This window comes from Pongo abelii, chromosome 10 (assembly GCF_028885655.2).
Source record: "Pongo abelii isolate AG06213 chromosome 10, NHGRI_mPonAbe1-v2.0_pri, whole genome shotgun sequence".
In the NCBI taxonomy this organism is placed as follows: Eukaryota; Metazoa; Chordata; class Mammalia; order Primates; family Hominidae; genus Pongo; species Pongo abelii.
This window is the reverse complement of record NC_071995.2, coordinates 108,914,249-108,938,223: the sequence shown is the minus strand read 5'-3', so window position 1 is coordinate 108,938,223 and position 23,975 is coordinate 108,914,249. Positions and strand designations below refer to the sequence as shown.

The window sequence follows — 23,975 nt, the reverse complement described above, 5'->3', positions numbered from 1 at the left end:
AAAAAGCCTTTATCTTTTAGATATATATTCTGAAACATTTATAGATGAAATGATATGATGAAGTCTAAGATATGCTTCAAAATAATACAGTTGGGGTTGGTAGTATAGAGGAAACAAGAATGGCCATGAGTCCTGTAGCTCAGGGACACATGAGGGTTTATTGAACAATTTGCCTCTACCTTTGTAATTGATTGAAATTTTCCATTATAAAGGTTTTAAAAAATTCTAATGTCCTTAAATAATGCTTTGTTATGTAGCTTAGTATTTTCTGAGGTTGTAGAATGCTCTTCACACTAAACTCCTGCCTGAGTTCTTTTCAGATAACCCATGGCCTTCATTTGAATATTTTATAGAAATATAAAACAAAATAAGTACCCTCAAAAACTAAGTGACAATTTAGTTGTGGGTAAAATAATAAATGCTTTAGCACTAAAATTTAATTTATTCTACACTTGCAAACTAACTTTAAACTTGAAAAAGCATACTGTTATTAACTCATTAAAAATTATAAATATTTTTATTTATACCACCTAAGGTAAGTTTTCATTTTAAAAATAAATTCCACAGTCACAGATACAAACACAAATAACTCTATTACCACAGTTTGTACATGCTAAGGAAACTAAGCATTATTAGGGGTATCGTAACTTCAAACTTGAATAAGCATCTTTTGTGGCTTTTCCACTAATTCTTTGATATACTCTGGAGATTAGCAGTGACAAAACAACATTTATTCTCTACTTCCTTCTCACTTTAAGACTATAGATAACACAGCCAGTGGTTCATGAATATGCTTACAGATCTAAATATGTGAGCCAAAAGAATGTTCTTACCTGTTGCCTATACAGTGAGAGTTTGCCTTCAATGGGCTCATTTCTCATCATTTTCTTTTCAATCAACTGGTTAATTTCTGTGTTTATTTCATTTATCTAAAATAGCATGAAAGCAAAAAAAAAAAAAAAAGTTAAAACTTTCCCTATAAGTACACAAACTAAGTGACATCTGGCCAAACCAGCTTTGAATTTATGATTCTTTTTTTTTAGAGACAAGGTCTCAGTTTCACCTAGACTAATTTTTTTTTAAGAGATGGGGTCTTGCTACGTTGCCCAGACTGATTTTGAATTCCTGGGCTCAAGTGATCCTCCCACCTTGGCCTCCCAAAGTGCTGGGATTACAGACGTGAGCCATGGTATCCATCCGGAATTTACAGTTCTTAACATTAAGTCTCTGATTGGCAAAACAGTTCCATTAATGTTATGGGGAGCCTGTTATGATTACCTTTAGAAACAATTTACATTTCATGATATATAGTTACACAGTTTGATTACTTATATAGATTTAATCATCTATGTCTAAATTATCCTAAAGTATTTTACATGAAATATTTATACATTACCACAAAGATGCTTTCTAAAAATCTGAAGTTATCCCCTCACCTAGGTTGTGACTTCAAGTCACTGCAAGTGATAAAGCAAATGTGAACAAATATGCACCAGGGATTTATTACAAGGATTCATGAACCCAGCTGACAGTTGACAGGGATAACACCCTTCCTGTGCTAATAATCTGTGATCCTTCGATAGCTATCATTTATTCTAATCATTAATCTAAATCTTTCCAAAATGTAATAAAACTGAATAAATCTGACAGAAGCATATAGTTCCTCAACAAATCAAAACCATGGTTTTCAGTGTATCCATCCTTTGAAAGATTAGAGTTCTCTCTAACCCTAACCCTAATTCTGTGACATTAAATTTTAGCCAGATTAGGCCAGGCACAGTGGCTCACGCCTGTAATTGAAGCACTTTGGGAGGCTGAGGCGGGTGGATCATCTGAGGTCAGGAGGTCGAGACCAGCCTGGCCAACATGGTGAAACCCCATCTCTACTAAAAATACAAAAAATTAACTGGGCTTGGTGGCATGCACCTGTAGTCCTGGCTACTCCAGGGGCTGAGACAGGAGAATCACTTGAACCCAGGAGGTGGAGGTTGCAGTGAGCCGAGATAGCACCACTGGACTCCAGCCTGGGTGACAGAGTGAGACTCCATCTCAAAAACAAAACAAAACAAAACAAAATTTTAGCCAGATCTGACTCGGGCATTTAATTTTTCTAAGTAAATTAAAAGAATAAAACAGTCAGGCCTGGGCGCGGTGGCTCACACCTGTAATCCCAGCACTTTGGGAGGCTGAGGTGGGTGGATCACAAGGTCAGAAGTTAGAGACTAGCCTGGCCAACACAGTGAAACCCCATCTCTACTAAAAATACAAAAATTAGCTGGGCGTGGTGGCGGGTGCCTGTAATTCCAGCTACTGGGGAGGCTGAGGCAAAATTCACTTGAATCCAGGAGGCGGAGGTTGCAGTGAGCCGGGATCGCGCCACTGTACTCCAGCCTGGGCAACAGAGCTACGCTCCATCTCAAAAAAAAAACCAAAAAAACAAAAAAACAAAAAACCCAGTCAGAATTATGTATTTAATTGTAGTGGCTATTAACCACATAGTAAGCACATTAAAGAATTAGCAAGTCAAAACATTTCAATTAGGCTGAGTGCAATGGCTCACACCTGTAATTCCTGCACTTTGGGAGACTGAGGCGGACGGAGGCAGGCAGATCTCTTGAATCTGGGAGGTCAAGACCATGCTGGGCAACATGGCCAGACCCTGTCTGTACAAAAAATTCAAAAATTGGCCAGAACTGGTGGCATGCACCTTGTAGTCCCAGCTACTTGGGAAGCTGAGGTGGGAGGATCACTTGAGCCTGGGAGATGGAGGCTGCAGTGAGCTGTGATCATGTCACTGAACTCCAGCCTAGGCAACAGTGTGAGACTCCATGTCAAAAAAAAAAAAAAAAAAATTAGACAGGCATAGTGGCATGTGCCTGTAATCCCAGCTAGTCGAGAGGCTGAGGCAGAAGAATCGCTTGAACCCAGAAGGTGGAGATTGCAGTGAGCTGAGATTGTGCCACTGCACTCCAGCCTGGGCAACAGAGCAAGTTCCGTCAAAAAAAAAAAAAAAAAAAAAAAAAGGCACTACACCTGACCTAGCGTTTTAATTCTAGGGAACAAAAACGGTATAATCAGGCCAAGCACAGTGGCTCACACCTGTAATCCCAGCACTTTGGGAGGCTGAGGCGGGCAGATCACCTGAGGTCAGAAGTTTGAGACCACCCTGGACAAATGGCAAAACCCCGTCTCTACTAAAAATTAAAAAATTGGCCAGGCATGGTGGCACATATCTGCAGTCCCAGCTACTTGGGAGGCTGAGGCAGGAGAATGGCTTGAAACCGGGAGGTGGAGGCTGCAGGGAGCCGAGATCTCACCACTGCACTCCAGTCTAGGCAACAGAGCAAGACTCCGTCTCAAAAAACAAAACAAGGCCTGGTGCGGTGGCTCACGCCTGTAATCCCAGCACTCTGGGAGGGTGAGATGGGTGGATCACAAGGTCAGGAGTTCGAGACCAGCGTGACCAACATGGTGAAACCCTGTCTCTACTACAAATACAAAAATTAGCCAGGTGTGGTGGCGCGTGCCTGTAATCCCAGCTACTCAGGAGGCTGAGGCAGGAGAATCGCTTGAACTTGGGAAGCGGAGGTTGCAGTGAGCCGAGATCACACCACTGCACTCCAGCCTGGACAACAGAACAAGACTCTGTCTCAAAAAAAACAAAAAACAAAACAAAACAAAAAACCCAAAAAATTAGCCGGGCATGGTGGTTCGTGCCTGTAGTCCCAGCTAGTTGGGAGGCTGAGGCTGGAGAATCACTTGAACCCAGGAGGCGGAGGTTGCAGTGAGCTGAGAAGATTGTGCCACTGTACTCTAGCCTGGGCAACAGTGCAAGTACTGTCTCAAAAAAAAAAAAAAAAAAAAAGGTATAACCTGATACCAGCTTTCAATAAGCATTACAACATTTAGTAATTCCAAGGCAGGTATACAAGGTTAATAAAAATATTAGCTTTAAATATAAAATTGCTATAATATTTTGCTTGGAAATAAAAAATAATGACAATTAAAATATTTTTAAATTTCCCATCTAAATCCTTATATTATGAAGACATAAACCCACTGGTCAATTCATATGCATTAATTTACATATTTCAGTTACTTCATTTGCTAATCAATTGATTATGTTTTCATAACATCATGTGTATTAAGTAATAGCATAACATTCTATAATTCCTCATAAAAGACAATTCCTCATAAGAGTTGTCAACTCTTAGCACAGGTTAATTTAAGAGTCAATAGAGGATACTACAGAAAGCAGTTCACATAATTTTATAGGACTGGGGATCAGATAAAATTGAGAGCTATAAAAAGATGATTCTCACTTACTTTAGATTCAAGTTCAAGAAGATCAGAATGGCCCATAGCTGGCTCTGAAACTACTTTTTGTAAAAAATGTAATTCCTTTTTCTTATTTTCTAATTCTTTAGGAAATTTTTCAGTTACCATATATAAATTAAATTTTATCTCCTCCTCTAGCCTCTTCATTAAACCTTTAAAAATAAAATAAATAAATATTCAGCCCAAAAGAGTAGGTACAGTGATATTCTGTATACTATTTTAAATATAAGACCTGGATAGGGCATATCTGTTGAAAACAATCTGTATAATATCTAGCATAGTACAATAAAAGATTGGCCATTGAAATATTTTATTGTTAATTACAATGAAAATGAAGAAACATAATTTACATGGAAGAATATTTAAATAATTATAGAAAAAGTGTTATTATGACCTTTTCAAATTATAACCTAATTCTTTTATATCCTACAATATGCAAAAATAACATGTGCAGAGCCAGATATATTGTTGGGTCATATTTTACCTTCTAAGCATTTAAGAGACCCATGAACCAAATGATAACACAAATAAAATCTAACCCAGGTGCTCTTTTATACAGATGATCATGTATTTTTTTTCTTTTGGAATACTTTTGATGATATATATATATATATATATATTTTTTTTTTGAGACAGGGTCTTGCTGTGTCACTCAGGCTAGAGTGCAGTGGCACTATCTCAGCTCACTGCAACCTAAACCTCCACAGCTCAAGTGATCCTCCCACCTTAGCCTCCTGAGTAACTGGAAGTAGCTGGCACCACAGGTGTACGTCACCACGCCTAGGTAATTTTTGTATTTTTTTGTAGAGACGAGGTTTTGCCATGTTGCCCAGGTTGGTCTCTAACTCCTGGGCTTGAGCAGTCACCCGCCTCAGCCTCTCAAAGTGCTGGGATTACAGGTGTGAGCCACTGTACCCAGAACAATTTATATTTCTATTGTAACAGTTCATAAAAGGTAATTCATTATCATTTGTCAGCTTCAAGCCAATGAAGACATTACTAAAAGCACCACAAGTTAAAATCCAAAAAAAGAGTAACAGGCCAGGTGCAGTGGCTCACGCCTGTAATTCCAGCACTTTGGGAGGCCGAGGTGGGTGGACCACCTAGGTCAAGAGTTCGAGAGCAGCCTGGGCAACATGGCAAAACCCTGTCTCTACTAACAATACAAAAATTAGCCGGGCATGGTGGCACATGCCTGTAGTCCCAGCTACTTGGGAGGCTGAGGAACAAGGATCGCTTGAACCTGGGAGGAAGAGGATGCAGTGAGCCAAGATCGTGTCACCCTCACTGCACTTCAGCCTGGGGGACAGAGGGAGACTCTGTCTCAAAAAAAGAAAAGAAAAAAGAAACAAAGTATCTACCTACACATAAATGTTTTAAGTTTTCCATGTTTTGGTATTTTTTATTTTGTAAAGTATTATTAGTTTACAGTTAAGTGGCAATTTATATTTTCAAGATTTTAGTTTTCTTATTTTTGCAGATGGGCAACTATACATACAGATTTTCAGTGAATAACGGTCTTGTTTTAAATTCCCAGCCTAGAGAGATCTACAAAGTTTATTTCAGATCTTTCCATTCACACATTTATAAATTCTGACTTGAATGTTTTTTGTTTTTTGTTTTAGATGAAATCTTGCTCTGTCACTCAGGCTGGAGTGCAGTGTGCATTGTGGGTTCACTGCATCCTCTGTCTGCCTCCTGGGTTCAAGCAATTCTGCTGCCTCAGCCTCCTGAGTAGCTGGAATTAGTCACACACTACCAGCTCGGCTAATTTTTTGTATTTTTAGTAGAGACAGGGTTTCATCATGTTAAGGCCAGGCTGGTCTGCAACACCTGACCTCAAGTGATCCGCCTGCCTGGGCCTCCCAAAGTGCTGGGATTACATGCGTGAGCCACTGCGTCTGGCCTGGCTCGAATTTTTAACACACGGGGTTTCTGGTTTAAGTAATCTGTGTACATAAATTGCATAATACATCTGGCCCAAAGCCTTAAAACTATTTTTAGTTCCATTGTGCTAACCATATATTAACATGTAAAATTTTATTAACTGCAAATTCTAAGTTTTCCATTCATTACTTCACTATTCCTTCTTTTTTCAGGATTAGAGAAAGGAAGAGAAGAGAAAGTGTTTAATAAATCACACTGTAGGCTGGGCGTGGTGCCTCACATCTGTAATCCCAGCACTTTGAGAGGCCAAGGCAGGTGAATCACCTGAGGTTGGGAGTTTGAGACCAGTCTGACCAACATGGAGAAACCCCATCTCTACTAAATATACAAAAAATTAGCTGGGCATGGTGACTCATGCCTGTAATCCCAGCTACTCCGGAGGCTGTAGAGATGCTTGAGGCAGGAGAATCGCTTGAACCCGGGAGGTAGAGGTTGCGGTGAGCCGAGATCATGCCATTGCACTCTAGCCTGGGCAACAAGAGCAAAACTCCATCTCAGAAAATAAAAAATAGGCCAGGCGTGGTAGCTCACGCCTGTAATCCCAGCACTTTGGGAGGCTGAGGTGGGCAGATCACTTGAGGTCGGGAGTTTGAGACCAGCTTGACCAACATGGAGAAACCCCGTCTCTACTAAAAAAAAATACAAAATTAGCTGGGCATGGTGGCATATGCCTGTAATCCCAGCTACTTGGGAGGCTGAGGCAGCAGAATGGCTTGAACCTGGGAGGCGGAGGTTGTAGTGAGCCAAGATCACGCCATTGCACTCCAGCCTGGGCAACAGGAGCAAAACTCCATCTCAAAAAAAAAAAAAAATAAATAAGTAAATAAATAATAAAAATAAATAAATCACACTGTAATTAGTCAGTCATTCCTATGTGATTTTCGATTAAATCTACATCCTGGCTTCTTTGTCTGTTAGATGACCAGCTTTTCTATCCTCAGGTTCTTAAACGTACCCCATGTAATTAGAGATGCATGGAATCAAAGACTAAAATGTTTTTAAAGATTTAAAATTATCCAATAATATTTTCTCTATTTAAAAAAAAGTTTCTAATTCTAGAAAATATAAACTGATTTATAGTGACAGAAAGCAAATCCATAGCTGCCTGGGGAGGGACAGAAAGGCAGAATGGGGCAAGAGTGAGACATTAAAAAGAGTCACTGGAAATGTTTGGGGGTGATGGATAGGTCTGTGATCTTGATTAAAAGCTGATGGTTTCACCAGTGCAAGTGTATGTCAAAAGTAATCAAGAATACACTTTAGGGCATGGGAGGAAAGGGGAAGAAGAGCATTTGGACAAATACTTAATGCATGCGGAGCTTAAAACCTAGATGACAGGTTGATAGGTGCAGCAAACCACCATGGCACATGTATACTTATGTAGCAAACCTGCACATTCAGCACATGTAACCCAAAACTTAAAGTAAAATTAAAAAAAAAATTTTTTAAACACATTTTAAATATGTGCTATTTATTTATTTATTGAGACAAAGTCTTACTCTGTCACCTAGGCTGGAGTGCAGTGGCACCATCATAGCTCACTTTAACCTCAAATTCTTGGGCTCAAGTGATCTTCCTGCTTCAGGCTCCTGGATAGCTAGGAATATAGGCATGTACCACCATGCCCAGCTAATTTTTTATTTTTTATTTTATGTATGTATGTATGTATGTATGTATTTGGAGATGGAGTCTCGCTCTGTCGCCTAGGCTGGAGTGCAGTGGCGCGATCTCAGCTCACTGCAAGCTCTGCCTCCCGGGTTCACACCATTCTCCTGCCTCAGCCTCCCGAGTAGCTGGGACTACAGGCACCCGCCACCATGCCCGGCTAATTTTTTATATTTTTTTAGTAGAGACAGGGTTTCACCATGTTAGCCAGGATGGTCTTGCTCTCCTGACCTTGTGATCCACCCGCCTTGGCCTCCCAAATAATTTTTTATTTTTTGTAGAGATAGGGTCTTGCTATGTTGCCCAGGCTGGTCTCAAACTCCTGGGCTCAAGTGATCCTCTTACCTTGGCCTCCCAAACGAGTATGATTATAGGTGTGAGTCGCTGAACCGCACCAAATATATGCAGCTTTTTCTTTTCTTTTTTCTTTTTTTTTTTTGAGACAGAGTCTCCCTCTGTTGTCCAGGCTGGAGTGCAGTGGCACAATCTCAGTTCACTGCAACTTCCACCTCCCGAGCTCAAGTGATCCTCCCACCTCAGCCTCCCAAAGTAGCTGGGACTACAAGCATGCACCACCACACCTGGCTAATTTTTGTATTTCTTTGTAGAGACAGGGTTTTGCCATGTTGCCCAGGCTGGTCTTGAACTCCTGGGATCAAGTGATCTGCTCGCCTTTGCCTCCTAAAATGTTGGGATTACAGGCGTGAACCACTGCCCCAGGGTTTGTGTGGTTTATTATATGTCGATTTTACCTCAATAAAGCTGTTTAAAACATAAAAAACAAGTTTCCATCAAATTTTAAATTACTCTCTTAAAAAATTTAACTTAGACCTTGAAACCTAGTCATATGTTTCTATGAAAAGTTTTAAAAGCATTATCTTTCAAAATCCTGGGTAAATTAAATACAAGGTCACTAAGATGTCAGCAAACTTTTATATTAAAAACCCTTTGAAAACATCTCACTGATCCTACTATAATCAAATGAGTGTCTTCTTTTATGTAATAAATCTCACAAACGTGTGGAGTATAACGATGATTAGCCTCAGTCGGGCCCAGTGGCTTATGCCTATAATCCTAACACTTTGGGAGGCTGAGGCGGGCGGATCACCTGAGGTCGGGAGTTCAAGACCAGCCTGACCAACATGGAGAAACCCCGTCTCTACTAAAAACACAAAAATTAGCCGGGTGTGGTGGCGCATACCTGTAATCCCAGCTACTCCAGAGGCTGAGGCAGGAGAATCGCTTGAACCCGGGAGGCGGAGGCTGCAGTGAGCTGAGATTGCGCCACTGCACTCCAGCCTGGGCAACAAGAGTGGAACTCCATCTCAAAAAAAAAAAAAAAAGATTAACCTCAGTGCATGTTTTATAATATAGCTGTTACTCTGCAAAAAGACAAATTACACTGTCATACTAAAAGTACTTTTTGTTATTTAAGTAAACATTAGCTTTTGTAAGCCTTTTTTGTTACGGAAAAGTTAGAGCTTATTAAACTAAAATACCTGGATCAATTAAATATGTTTAATCTACCCTTTTCCTAGGCTGTGAACAGATCACTTTCCACTTCCCAGAAAGATGTCAACGAAGTAGGAACTCCTTAACCTCCTGCTCCCTGCTCTTGTAGAATTTCATAGATTACTACAGAAAGATGAATTAACCCTCTATCAGCTATTTACCTTGGGATAGTTCTCCAGTACAAGTGAGAGCTTTCCGCTGCTCTTTCAGTTTGCATGGTCTTTCTTCTGACAAGTAAAAATGCTTTGTAAAATGCCTAGGATGGATCTGGTGGTGTAATCTGGGCTGTTAGGACAGTTTATCCTCTGTGTTAAGCTAATGTAAGAACAGAGCCAGAGATACCTACGTCATTAGCACTGTTATTCTACAAATCAAAATATGAAAAACACTCGGTTTTAAGGATCCAGCATTCTATTGTTTTTCTTTATAGCCCTGGCTTTAAAACAATGATTCATAATTTTTCCAACCATTATTTTCACGACATCCATGCTAAGTCCTTTATTTATTTATTTATTTATTTTCTTGAGACAGAGTCTTGGTCTGTCGCCCAGGCTGCAGTACAATGGCGCAATCTCGGCTCACTGCAACCTCTGCCTTCCAGGTTCAAGCAATTCTCCTGCCACAGCATCCCGAGTAGCTGAGATTATAGGCACACGCCATCACGCCCAGCTAATTTTTTTGTACTTTTAGTAGAAACAGGGTTTCACCATGTTGGCCAGGTTGGTCTCGAACTCCTGACCTCAAGTGATCCACCCGCCTCAGCCTCCTAAAGTGCTGGGATTATAAGTGTGAGCTACCACGCCCAGCCATGCTAAGTCCTTTATACAAGCACAAACCAGATAGCCTCCCTCCACAATTGTTTTCATTATCTTCACTCTCTGACGTGAAAAACTGGTTAGGAATTGTTTGTTGTTGCTGTTAAGATGGAGTCTTACTCTGTCGCCCAGGCTGGGCTGCAGTGGCGTGGTCTCGGCTCACCGCAACCTCCGCCTCCCAGATTCAAGCGATTCTCCTGCCTCAGCCTCCTGAGTAGCTGGGATTACAGGCGTCCACCACCACGCTCTGCTAATTTTTGTATGTTTAGTAGAGATGGGGTTTCGCCATGTTGGCTAGGCTGGTCTCGAACTCCTGACCTCTCACCACCTCGGGCTCCCAAAGTGCTAGGATTATAGGCATGAGCCACTGCACCCGGCCATCTGGTTAGGAATTTTTAAAAACATCTGGTGAAAACCCAGGGATGTCTTCATCAGGGCTCTCCTTCTCCAGCTAGGAAATGATGTTCCAAAATGCTGAGACATCACTTGATGATAACTAATTCTCACAAATTGATTTTTTAGGAAGATCTTGATTTAAATCAATATTTTCTAATCACCTATACCATATAATAATTTCCACTTACTTTCAGGCTTTGCATCTGCTGCAGCTTGGCGCATGCTTTTCAGCTGGTTTTCTACTCTTTGCAATCTTTGCACTGCATGAAATAGCTTTAAAATACAATTAAACAGATTACTTGCTTAGTCTACCAAAGCTTACCTGTTACTTAGGCAAGCAATGGAAAATACAAGTTCCATATAATTCTTATGATATAAAAGGAACAAATAATAAGAACTCAGAAAATTCCCATATTAAACCCAAAATGTAACTGTCTCTCAATACCTTTTCACATACATTTTTTAAGGAAGTTTTCAGAAATTTTTCTTTAGTTATTTACTGAATTTGCGGTTTAAGGAAAAATACTTATCAAAGAAACACACACACCAGATTTTTCTTGTTATACATGGTTTTCTTAAGGCCAAGTAATGTTAACATTGATACAGTGATGTTTCAGAATCACAAACCAACGCCAAGTAACCATTCAGGGCTTAGGTGATGCAGCTTACTGCTGCAGTGAAACTACTTCAATGCCAAGTCAAGTGCCAGCAGAATCAAACATTTAAACTGCTGATTTAGTAGTAAATGAAGCTTATGTGAAATATATTTTAATGTATAAGTCTACTCAGATTTTAAAATAGATTTTTAATAAGTAAAAGTAATAATTTCTGAGCAAATTATTTTTTCTTTAAGGCAAAGTTTAAAAACATGGAGTATAGGTGATTTTGAGCCTTTTCATGACTTATTTGCCATTGTAGTAAACTGCAGAGGGTACTGTGATCACTGGAATAAAAAGAATGGTCTCATAGCCCTGGAATCTAAAGGCATCCTGTAGAGATTCTAGAAGTTTTATTAGCAGTTAATCTTACTGTTAACATTACAATGACTCTTCTGTAATGTTGGAACAACATGAGGTCAGCATAGGCCAAAAGACAGTGTATAGATACAATTCAGAGTATAAAACCCAAAAAGTTGTACTGTTGTTGCCACAAAATATTTATCTTTTTTTTTTTTTTTTTCCAGACAAAGTCTCACTCTGTTGCCTAAGCTGGAGTGCGATGGCGTGATCTCAGCTCACCTCAACCTCCACCTCCTGGGTTCAAGTGATTGCCTCAGCCTCCCGAGTAGCTGGGACTACAGGCATGTGCCACCATGCCCAGCTAATTTTTGTATTTTTAGTACAGACAGGGTTTCACTGTGCTGGCCAGGCTGGTCTTGAACTCCTGACCTCCTGATCCGCCTGCCTCAGCCTCCCAAAGTGCTGGGATTACAGGCATTAGCCACCGCACCCAGCCTGAAATATTTATCTTAATTAAAAGAGTATTCCATTATGTTAGCAAAAGGAACGTGAACGTCTACAATTTTAAAACTCTTTTCTTTACATTTGGATTATAAGAAGGAACTATTTCCTTCATACTGAGAATATAAACTCTTATGTGGATACCTGATTCTTTTGTTCCTGTTTCTGTTGTGCAAGATATTCTTCTTTCTCTTTTTCAACTCGAAGTTGCCTTGCTATTTTAAGCATCCATTGATGATTCTGGGCTGTCTCCACCTACAGTAAGGGAATAAGTAGCACATGTTACTGTCAGGTTTGAAGAAAAAAATTAGCATGTCATGTGACTCAGACATCCACTTATCATTTCCTTTTGGTAAACAGTACTCCCTAGAGATGACAGTAAAGCTCTAGGCTCCAGGTCCTTGAAAGTGCTGGGCTACTGCCTAGAGAGACTCCCTTTTCGTCAATGTTATTTGAGTCCATCCTCAGATGTACACTCATGCTTGGCTGAATCTTTATTTGCATTCCTAAATCTTTGCAAGTCCTTGGGACTTGGGGCCAAAGTCTTACAGTACTAATTCTGCCTTACCCTTTTCTTCAAATGTTCAACTCTCTTAATGAGCTGATCCTTTTCTTCTTCCATTGCACTGATATCCTAAAAAGTGGCAAAGAAGACCTTATAAGAAAAAGTATTCTCAGTCTGTAGGAAACAGATAAGGTTTTATTTTCATTATGCATCTAACATTTTCATCATTTATAACCACAGCATTAACAACCAAGATCCTCTTTTGGATGAAGGTCATTTCTATTTTTCCCCCAGGGCTTCTTATGCAGGGTAATTTTTTTGGCAGCTTGGTGTTCATCCAAAAATGCAACAAAAACCAGTTATAATGCAGCAAGGTAAAGCTGCCAACCAGCACATTTGTGTTCTGATTCCAAATATGGGCACATGATTTTTGAAAAATTTTCTATAATGGAAAGTGTGCAGGTCTAAATACATGAACAACAGCTGCTGACATCCCATCTGTTCTGTTAAATACCAAGTCATATATTTTGCCAATTTTCCATCAAAATTGTTTTTAAGGCTATGGTATTTTCATGACATAAGTTTGTGCCTGGTTTTTCCAATGAACCAATTCCCTCTCTGAAAATAAAGACTTCAAAAATAAACTTCCTTCCTGTTAACCAGCTTCATAGTATTTTGTTATAAAAACAAACAAATAAAAAAAACTCCCTCCTAAATCTAAAAAACTAATAGCTTAATTATCACAGTAATAGTAAAGGTAAAATATACATGGTAGTCAGTATTGATAGAATTTGGAAAAATGGGCACTCTTACTCATTACCGATAGCACTGTACTGAAGAACAATATCAAAAGTCTTAAAATATAGCCTGGCCAACATGTTGAAATTTTGTCTCTACTAAAAATACAAAACTAGCCAGGCGTGGTGGCAAGTGCCTGTAATCCCAGCTACTTGGGAGGCTAAGGCAGGAGAATTGCTTGAACCCAGGAGGTGGAGGTTGCAGTGAGCCAAGATTGTGCCATTGCACTCCACCCTGGGCGACAAAGTGAGACTCCGTCTCAAAAAAAAAAATCTTAAAATAAATGCTCATCCCTTCTAGCCCAGTAATTTTATATCTGATGATTTGTCCGAATAAAACATTCATGAAAAGACATCCTCTGTAAAGATTCTCATCAATGCAAGTTACATCTACAATTTGGAAATGACCAAAATGTATAAGGATTGTTAAATAAATCACCACATAATACAATGAAAGTCATTAAAAATTATGCAGAAGAATGTTTAATGACATGAGAAAAAGTCATGATATGACATTAATTGAAAGAGGCAGATTACAACATTTATCTACAGAATACCAAGAAAATGATTTAAATATATTTATCAAAATGTCAACCATAGTTTTCTCTAGAGAACGAGATTATGAGTGAATTATTTTTTCTTTTCTTTTATTTTTTTGAGACAAGTTCTCACTCTGTCACCCAGCTAGAGTGCAATGGTATGATCACAGCTCACTGCAGCCTTGAACTCTCAGGCTCAAGTGATCCTCCTGCCTCAGCTTCCTAAGTGGCTGGGGCTACAGGCGTGCACCACCATGCCTGGCTAATCTGTTTTTTTTTTCTGGAGACAGAATCTTGCCATCTTGCCCGGGCTGGTCTCAAACTCGTGGGCTCAAATGATCCTCCAGCCTCAGCCACCCAAAGTGTTTGGATTACAGGCGTGAGCTACCATGCCTGGCCTACTAAAGTATTCTTGAACACATGCTTTGTAGAAAATTTAGAAAATATGATTAAACAAGAAATAAAGGCTAGGTGCAGCAGTGGCTCATGCCTATAATCCCAGTACTTTGAGAGGCCAAGGTGGGAGGATAGCTTGAGCGCAGGAGGTCAAGACCAACCCGGGCAACATGGCAAAATCCTGTCTCTACAAAAAAATACAAAAATTAGCTGGGCATGGTGGTGCATGCCTGTAGTCCCAGCTACTCAGGAGGCTCAGGCATGTGGATCATTTGAACCTGGGATGCCAAGACTGCAGTGAGCTGTGATCACTCAGTCTGGATGACAGAGTGAGACCCTGTCTCAAAAAAAAAAAAAAAAAAAAGAGAGAGAAAGGTTTAGTAATAATGAATGAAATTAAAATATAGACTCTAGGTTTTTGTCATTATTCTGGTTTACTTACAGGACATAATGGAGGAATAGTAGACGGACATATATCACTCTTCTCTTCTTCCGTACTATAAGTAACTACTCATTGTGAATTTACCCCAGTCTCATCAGTTTCATCAGTAAGGAACTACCAAAGGTCCAACAAAGTAAAATGTGCCATTTGCTATCACTAATCTCCATATAGTCTTAAGACTCATACTGAATTAATAAAATGCTAAATCCAATATTATTCAAATCCCAAAAAAATTGTTACTATGTTTTCTTTCCTTTACCTTTCTTATTTCTGCTGTAGAAAATCCAGATGTCTTGAGCTGCTCATATTCTTTATGCAAAGTTTTAAAGGCTTCCATTAACTCTTCATACTAGAAGAATAAGTTAATAAATTATAAACTAATAACTAGATCCAGTAGAGTTTTCTTTTTTTTTTTTTTTGAGACAGACTCTTGCTCTGTCGCCCAGCCTGGAATGCAGTGGCACGATCTCGGCTCACTACAACTTCCGCCTCCCGGGTTCAAGCGATTCTCCTGCCTCAGCCTCCTGAGTACCTGGGATTACATGCGCACGCCACCACGCCTGGCTAATTTTTGTATTTTTAGTAGAGACAGGGTTTCGCCATGTTGGTCAGGCTGGTCTCAAACTCCTGACCTCATGATCCATCCGCTTTGGCCTTCCAAAGTGCTGGGATTACAGGCGTGAGCCACCGCGCCTAGCCATAGAGTTTTCTTAATCAGGTTATCTATTAACTTACAGCGATTACTTAAGTCATTGTAAGAACAGCATTAAAAACACAAAAACACATCCTTATACATTTATATAGGGTACAAAAAAGTACATCTCTACCATCTTAACACTAAATACTTCTCTATCTTCATTTCTGGTTACTTTCCTACTTCACACTCTACACTCTAGCTATGTTGATGTCTGAGTTCCTGAACATTCCATGCTCTTGCATCCAGCTTATAAATCTGTGACTCCCTCACCCGTAACTTAAGCAACTCCTATTCATCCTTCAAGTCTTCACATAGATTCTACTATTCTCAGAGAAGCCTTCTCTGGCCCTTTATCTATCCTATCAGAGTAGATATCATGTACAATTATAACTGACTATTATAATTTCCTGTCTGTCTCCCTCCATCATATAGTGAGAGCCAAGAGGAAAAGAATCATATTCATTGTGTACACCCTTGTATCCCTGGGGCCTAGCACAGTGCATAACCCATGGAGATGTTTAATATAAAGTAGTTGAATGGGCCAGGTGCGGTGGCTCACACCTGTAATCCTAGCACTTTGGGATGCTGAGGCAGATGGATCACTTGAGGTCAGGAGTTCGAGACCAGCCTGGCCAACATGGTGAAACCCTGTCTCTACTAAAAATACAAAAAATTAGCTGGGCATGGTGGCGCACACCTGTAATCCCAGCTACTCAGGAGCCTGAGGCAGGAGAATTGCTTGAACCTGGGAAGTGGAGGTTCCAGTGAGCCGAGATCACACCACTGCACTCCAGCCTGGGTGACAAAGCGAGACTCTGTCTCAAACAAAAAAAAAGTAATTGAATGAATGAAAAAAATCCTGTTACCTAAAAATTTTTTTAAATAGTTTTTTGTTGTTGTTTTTGAGACAGGGTCTCACTCTGTCACCCTGGCTGGAGTGCAGTGGTGTGATCACCGCTCATTGCAGCCTCGACCTCCCTGGGCTTAGGTGATCCTCCCACCTCAGCTTCCCAAGTAATTGGGACTACAAGCTTATGTCACCATGCTGGGCTAATTTTTTTATTTTTTGTAGAGATGGGTTTCACCATGTTGCCCAGGCTGGTCTCGAACTCATGAGCTCAAGCAATCTGCCCACCTTGGCCTCCCAAAGTGCTAGGATTAAAGGCATGAGACACTGTGCCTGGCCAAAAAGTTATTTTGATGGGGAATGACAGAATAATATTTTTCTTGATTGATCATATCTTAAATCTACAAATTATTAATTATAAGACTCTTCATTCTGAAAGATAATATGTATTTTTATTAGGATTCCTGAAATGACTGGCTAAATGTGTAAATCATTATATAATGTAAATCATTGTGTGTGTGTATATCTCTTTCTCATTTTTTATATATATATGTATATGTGTATATATATATAGAGAGAGAGAGATACCTGTCAGATATGCTTCAAGAACAAGTATGTCTTAATTACCATTAATTCTTTCATTAACTAGCTGAGCATATTTAGCAAAGACTTAATCAGGTCAGGCACCGTGGCTCACGCCTGTAATCCCAGCACTTTGGAACCCGAGGTGGGTGGATCATGAGGTCAGGAGTTCGAGACTAGCCTGGCCAACATCATGAAACCCCATCTCTGCTAAAAATACAAAAATTAGCTGGGTGTGGTGGTGGGCACCTGTAATCCCAGCTACTCGGGAGGCTGAGGCAGGAGAATCACTTGAACCCAGGAGGCGGAGGTTGCAGTGAGCCGAGATTGCACCACTGCACTCCATCCAGCCTGGGCAACAGAGCAAGACTCTGTCTCAGAAAAAAAAAAAAAAGACTTAATCAACTTCCTCTAGATAAATTAATTTTTATCAGATTTATTGATGGTGGGAGCCTAGGAAGGAGAAAGTACACATTTACACTTCTCTATTTCCCACATTGTGTAAAATATTCAAAGGTAAGGACAGGTGGTCTCATTCTGCTGTGCTTCTCCGATGGCATCTACTATGACATCTGACATAATTATTTGCATAAATACTGTCTTAAGAGATCAATATTGACTCTATTTTGAGTTACTGCCATGTCTACCCCAAATAGCAAAATATATGGATAAAAATAAAAATATTCAGTTGGTTACTGCGATTCAATCCAAATATTTAGCTAACATTAGAAGTGACTATACAAAATCTGGAAGAAAATAAAGATTGATAAGACATGACACCTGTCTCTATGGGCCTCAGAATTTATTGGGAAAGACAGATTGACAAACTATTCACAATTTGGCACAAATCAGTCTATGTAAGTGCTATGGAATAAAAGTGTGAGACACTGAACAGAAGCACTTTTTAAAAAAAAAAATTCAAAGTCCTTTTAAATCCGAGTCTAGTTTCTTTCTCTCCAGTCTTTGGCCAGCAATGTGCTTAGGGATCTCAGGATCAGAAGCCAGACCAGCCAGAATCCTCAGTACTCAAGAGCTTTAAGACCTTATGCCAGAGCCCAATGTTACTCCAAAACCCTGGCAAGAAAGGTGCACTGAGATTTCAAACTCCGGAATCTATCTCTACCCTTTGTCTGATTGGGAAGTCCTTTGAGACTGCAAGTCTAGGTTCTTTGCCTGCTTCTTTCCAGGACCTCACATGTCCCAATTTGCCTGGGATAGTGTCAATTTAAACCATTTGTCTTGGTGTTTAAATGTTATGATAGTCTGTTTCTCTCAAATTTGGATAAAAAACTATGTAGTCACCTAACTGATGAACAAAGTGCTGTGCAGACTTAACCCAGGATTCTATTTACCCACAATTGCTAAGTAATAAATTATTCTAAAATCTTAGTATCAGGTTTTTTTTTTTCTATTCACATACTCCTATCACTAAAATAGTATTTGTGTGCAAAAGCCATTATCTTGAGATGTGGCCATAGCTGAACATTAGCTGATACAGTTTTATCTTCTTGTGCCACTTGGAACTACAAAGACAGCAAATAAAAAAAGAGTAACATGTATTTGAATATATACACCTTGAAATCCATTACAGTTTCAATGTACCATTTATGTATTGTTTACCTGTTTATTGGTGTCAGCCACAGTTTCATCCTGAAGAAACTCACTTGGTACCTCAAGTTTTATTAAAAAACGAGCTAAATATGCTCTTTTCTTCAGTTCATTAGTCCTCTGAAGAAGCCAGTGGAGCACTGGGTAAATTACAGGTTTACTTCCAATCACCAAACCCTGACGAAAAGTACTCCTAAGAGAGAAACACACACACAAACACACACGCACTTAACGGTAAACTTTGAAGAGAGACAGCATTTTCTCAAAATCTGATTTACAATGTCCAAATTGCTTTCTATAACTTTTTAAAAAAGATAAACCCAAGGAATCTTTTTTTTTTTTTTTTTGAGACAGGGTCTCACTTTATCGCCCAGGCTTGAGCACAACACAGCTCACCAAAGCCTTAACCTCCTGGCTCAGGTGATCCTCCCACCTTAGCCTCCCAAGTAGCTGGGACTAGAGGCACCGACCACCATGCCCAGCTGATTTTTTGTTTTTGTATTTTTTGTAGAGGCAGCGTTTCACCATGTTGCCCTGGCTGGTCTCAAACTCCTGAGCTCAAGCGATCCTCTCACCTTGGCATCTCAAAGTGCTAGGATTACAGGCGTGAGCTACCATGCCTGGCCCCAAGGCTATTCTAAAGTCAGTCTGTACATTAGTTAGAAAATTAGAAAAATTAGGCCCTCAGTATATCATTGGCATATCCAAGGAAGTTGTGTTTAAGCTGTTTTTATCTAGGATGACAGATAAAGGATAAAATGGTATAGTGGATTTACCAGACAGTTTGATTAAGGCAAAGAACTGACCCACTTAAGACTTCTGAGTTTGTTTATAGAAGGTTTAAGATTATTTTGAAACTCAGTGATGTTCTCAGGCCATCAAATGAGGGAAACCAGGTATTACCTAAAAAGATTGATTGCAGTATATGAAGGTTTGGATATTAAAGCATAAGTTTAAAAACTCAATACGTGATCAGATTCTTACATATCTGTGGCATTTCCTGAAGGTTTGTACTTAAGAATACCAAGAAGGCTCAACATTCGTTTGGCTGTCTGCTCTGGCATCTCCTCTCTGATATCCACAAGTTGCTAACAAAGAAATTGAAAAAAACATGTTATTGTTGTATATGTAACAAAGGACAATATTTAAACTCACTGACAAAATTGTTCTGCTAGAGCTTAACAGCACAATGGTCTCTTCATAAAACAGATTAAGGATGGAGGCCCCCAGATTCCAAGTAAGGGTACACCCAAGTCAGATCAAGATTCATATTAAGAATATTAAGCTTCAAAAAAAGTATCCAGTGGAATGGACCAGTGTATGAGAGACATGAACTAACTCGCAATACAATAAAACTTTTTGTAAAAGAATTTTCATTCCCTCACCAAACCTATTTATGTCTGGAAGTGGAGAAATAATTTCTAAATAAGGTACTAATAGATAATTTATTTTTGGGCTAGCAGAGAAATGTTATGCATCATTTACTATTACTTTACAGACATGGAAAATAAGGCTCAGAGAGGTTAAATAATGTGCCCAAGACTCACAGCTATTTAGAGGCAGAAACTGGCTTTCTGCTACCCATGAAAAAGAAAGAGAAAACTCTTACCTTTGGGTCAATCTCAGCCAGAACATCACTGAGAACTTGTAATAGTTGCATTGGCTCCAAGGAATCAAACGTGATTAAATTATAGTTCTTCCTAAAGGGCTCCTTATTGAGACTGTCCATAATGAATTTAATTTGATCACTCATAATTAGGTCTTATAATTTTAACTAAAGAGTAAAAATAGAAAAAAAAATCCTTAATACTGGCAACAAAAGTCCTGGGTAAAAACCAGAATTAAGTTCATACAACGTGGGCATGAAAAGCATAATTTTACATGGCATACAAAATGCTGTGAAAAGGGTTATTTTGTTGAAAGAAATCCAAGTATAATGGCTTTATTATGAAAACTGCAGTATATACTGTTAATTTTAACGTCAAATGCTTTGTATATGCATCTGGTGTAACAGTAATCATCTGAATTAATGTGGACAAATGAATAATAAATCCTCCCTACATTAACATCTCTCCCATGCCAGTGCATAATTTCTACCCAGGAATTAAACATGCTCCTAATTTTTAGGAGCCTGTCTGCAAGCCTAACAGATGTTTCTCCCAAATCTCCCAAAAAACATTGAGAGATTTTTACTTTAAAATCTATATTTCCAGTTTCTCTTGAAAATCAGATCTGGCAACCGTGGGCCCACATTTGTGCATGCCCACAACCAACTGCAGCTGAGTAGAGGCTGCACACTTCAAGTATCCTTCTTCCATTTCTGTTATTGGTGTAGCCGGTAGGCATCCACTCTGCCGCCGTACAGTAATTCAGGCCTTCATTTCCTTTGGCCTTCAATGAGGCCACAGCCTCCTGTTCTCTGGTCTCCACCTCTCCCCATTCCAAATCATCTGTAGGCTCCTTATTGCGCACAAAATACAGCTCAAACTTCTTGGATTTCCAGACTCTTTATGACCTGGCACAACTTATCCCTTTCCAACTTTATTTCCAAATTGTCACCTTTCTACCCCTTCAAACTTCAGCCTATTGAAACAGTCACTGCTCCTTAGTTTTTCTATCACTCTGCCTTTAGTTAATGTTGCTTTCTCTGCCTAAAATGACTGTGCACCGCTCCTTTATCTCAAGAGGTGCAAACCCCCCAACCATCTTTCAAGCCATGCCCACCAAATGCCAGTTCCTCCAGGAAACCTTTCTCAAGCTATCCTCCAAGTTCTGCAGCAGTGCCAACACCTGTCCTTCATAGGTGACCACACTTTATCTGTGCTTCTCTCCTAGCACTACTTTTGATCTTGTGTTTTTGTTTTTGTTTTGAGACGGAGCTTTGCCCTGTCGCCCAGGCTGGAGTGCAGTGGCGCGATCTTGGCTCACTGCATGCAAGCTCCGCCTCCCGGGTTCACGCCATTCTGCCTCAGCCTCCCAAGTAGCTGGGACTACAGGCGCCTGCCACCACGCCTGGCTAATTTTTTGTATTTTTAGTAGAGACGGGGTTTCACCGTGTTAGCCAGGATGGTCTTGATCTCCTGACATTGTGATCCGCCCGCCTTGGCCTCCCAAAGTGCTGGAATTACAGGCGTGAGCCACCGCGCCCGGCCGATCTTGTGCTAGTTCTTTAGGTATGCATCTTCTCTTCCCTGCTAAACTGTAAATTCCGTATCTGTGTCCAATTCCATTTTTGAACATCCATTGTGGCTAAAACAGTGATTCCTTCCACTAGGTTGAATGAACTTGTCCACAGGCACAAGTACAACATAAGCCTAAATCTAAAGGAAATCAGGCTGGCAGTGAGAAAGATCATAACTTTTTAAAAAATTGAATATCTGATTTCTTAACTGCTGAAACAGCTTTACCTAGGTAAATGCTTTAACTTTAAGGATTAAAAATGAATTAAAAAGTGAATTGCTGCCGGGAGCTGTCGTTCTCTCCTGTAATCCCAGTACTTTGGGAGGCCGAGGCAGGCAGATCACTTGAGGTCAGGAGTTCGAAGCCAGCCTGGCCAACATGGTGAAACCCGGTCTCTACTAAAAATACAAAAATTAGCCAGGTGTGGTGGTGGGCGCCGGTAGTCCCAGCTACTCGGGAGGCTGAGGCAGGAGAATTGCTTGAACCCGGGAGGCGGAGGTTGCAGTGAGCCGAGATCGTGCCACTGCACTCCATCCAGCCTGGGGACAGAGAGAGACTCCGTCTCAACAGAAGAAAAAAAAAAAAAAAAAAAATATATATATATATATATATATATGATAATTTCTCCACAATGATGAAAAGTTATGCACAAATAATTATTATTGCTAAGAAATAAGTCAAAAGAGGATAGGAAGGATAACCACCATGGCTTATAATAAATCTGAGGTTTCCTTTAAGCTATAAAAGGAAAACCTTTACGTAAGTTTTTTTTTTTAAATCCATATTGGAAGTGCAAGTTTTCCATTGTTTAAAGTATTTTAAGTAAAAGTCCACGTCATAACCTTTGCGTGCAGAAATATATATTTCATTTTAAATGATTTAGAAATTATCTATAGGTCTATTCTTTTTTCCCTTAAAAAAAAAATCTGGATAAACTAGTACAACGTTTCCAGGAAGGCAAAATAAACTAGTTGGGTTCCCCCCAAGTCGCCCACCAGCCTGCAAAAATGGTCACTCGATAAGGACAAAGATGTACTGAACAGGCAGGCTGTCTGTGCCCAGCGGGCTCTGCGCTCTAAAATTAGCAAAAGCAATTACTGTCCCTCTTCTAGCGCGAAGTCGCCGCGCTAATTCCCAAGCACTCACCCACAAACGAGTCGCAGGGGGCGGGGAACAATGAAAACCAGGACGTGCGTGTTCTCTGGCACAATTTGGGACAGAAACCGTGCTGCCTGGGTCCCAGGCTGGCACGAGCGTCGACCCGCAGCCTCCTGGGAGTACCAGAAATAGTGTCCCCCTCCCCGGGCTCGGGACAGGGGACAGGGGACCCCACACCCGACCAGGCCTCTAGCGGGGGCTGCCCTGGGCCCCTCGACAGTTCATCCCGCCAGGGAGCGGCCTGGATGCCCGCGAATCCCAGCAGGGGCCCGATCCCCTATCCGGAGGCTTAACCGCGAAGACCCCTTCCACTTGCGAGGTGCTGCATCAGGACCGAGAGAGGACGGGAGCTCTCTCCTATTTCGGGGTTCAGAGGAGCTTCCGACCGCGAGTTGGCGAGGTTACCTCAAATTCTCCTCACGAAACCGTTTCCCCACCCCCCAGGAGGCGCCCGGGCTCTAGACCGCTCCTAGAGTCGAGCTCCTTGGCAACGGTTGCTAGGCCGTGGTCACGTAACTTCCGGGGGAGCGGGCGCGCGCGCGCGCGCGCGCATGAGCTGGGGGCGGGGCGGGGCGGGGCGGGGCGGGGCGGGGCGGACGGGGCGGGGCGGGGCGGACGGGGCGGGGCGGGGCGGGGCGGGCGGGGCGGGGGCGGGGCGGACGGGGCGGGGGCGGGGCGGACGGGGCGGGGGCGGGGCGGACGGGGCGGGGGCGGGGCGGACGGGGCGGGGGCGGTGCGGACGGGGCGGGGCGGCGCGGACGGGGCGGGGCGGCGCGGACGGGGCGGGGCGGCGCGGACGGGGCGGGGCGGCGCGGACGGGGCGGGGCGGCGCGGAAGGGTGCCGGGCTTACTTGCAAAGCGGGCCCACGTGCTGAGCTACTGCAGAGAGCCGAGGGCATTTGGGACTGTTATTCCGACTTAGACGCGCTACAATAACCTTCCCGAAAGTCCTGCACTTCGCAGTTTACAAAATACTGTCTGCATGATTAACCTATGTTAAATGCGTGTGATGTTTCATTCATTCATTCATTCATGCATGCATGCATGCATTCATGCGCCAAACGTGGGTGATGATTTTTGTTTGTTTTTGA

The 23,975-nt window shown here is 41.1% G+C and overlaps 1 protein-coding gene across 7 annotated transcripts in view; it reads right to left on the bottom strand.

The window, feature by feature from the left end:
* The window catches only part of IFT81 (intraflagellar transport 81), a 93,570-nt gene extending 70,128 nt beyond the window's left edge, over window positions 1-23,442 (bottom strand). The window contains exons 1-11 of one of the 7 annotated variants that reach the window (XM_054526461.2): window positions 23,290-23,401; window positions 20,156-20,320; window positions 19,531-19,634; window positions 18,559-18,739; window positions 15,072-15,161; window positions 12,702-12,767; window positions 12,278-12,388; window positions 10,862-10,946; window positions 9,152-9,274; window positions 4,327-4,490; window positions 834-929 (exon numbers count right to left, since the gene is read on the bottom strand). In XM_054526461.2, the coding sequence (XP_054382436.1) occupies window positions 834-929; window positions 4,327-4,490; window positions 9,152-9,274; window positions 10,862-10,946; window positions 12,278-12,388; window positions 12,702-12,767; window positions 15,072-15,161; window positions 18,559-18,739; window positions 19,531-19,634; window positions 20,156-20,299 (1,164 nt within the window). In that variant the 5' untranslated portion in view covers window positions 20,300-20,320; window positions 23,290-23,401. 7 annotated transcript variants of the gene reach the window in all.
* Between the last annotated feature and the right edge of the window lie 533 nt (window positions 23,443-23,975).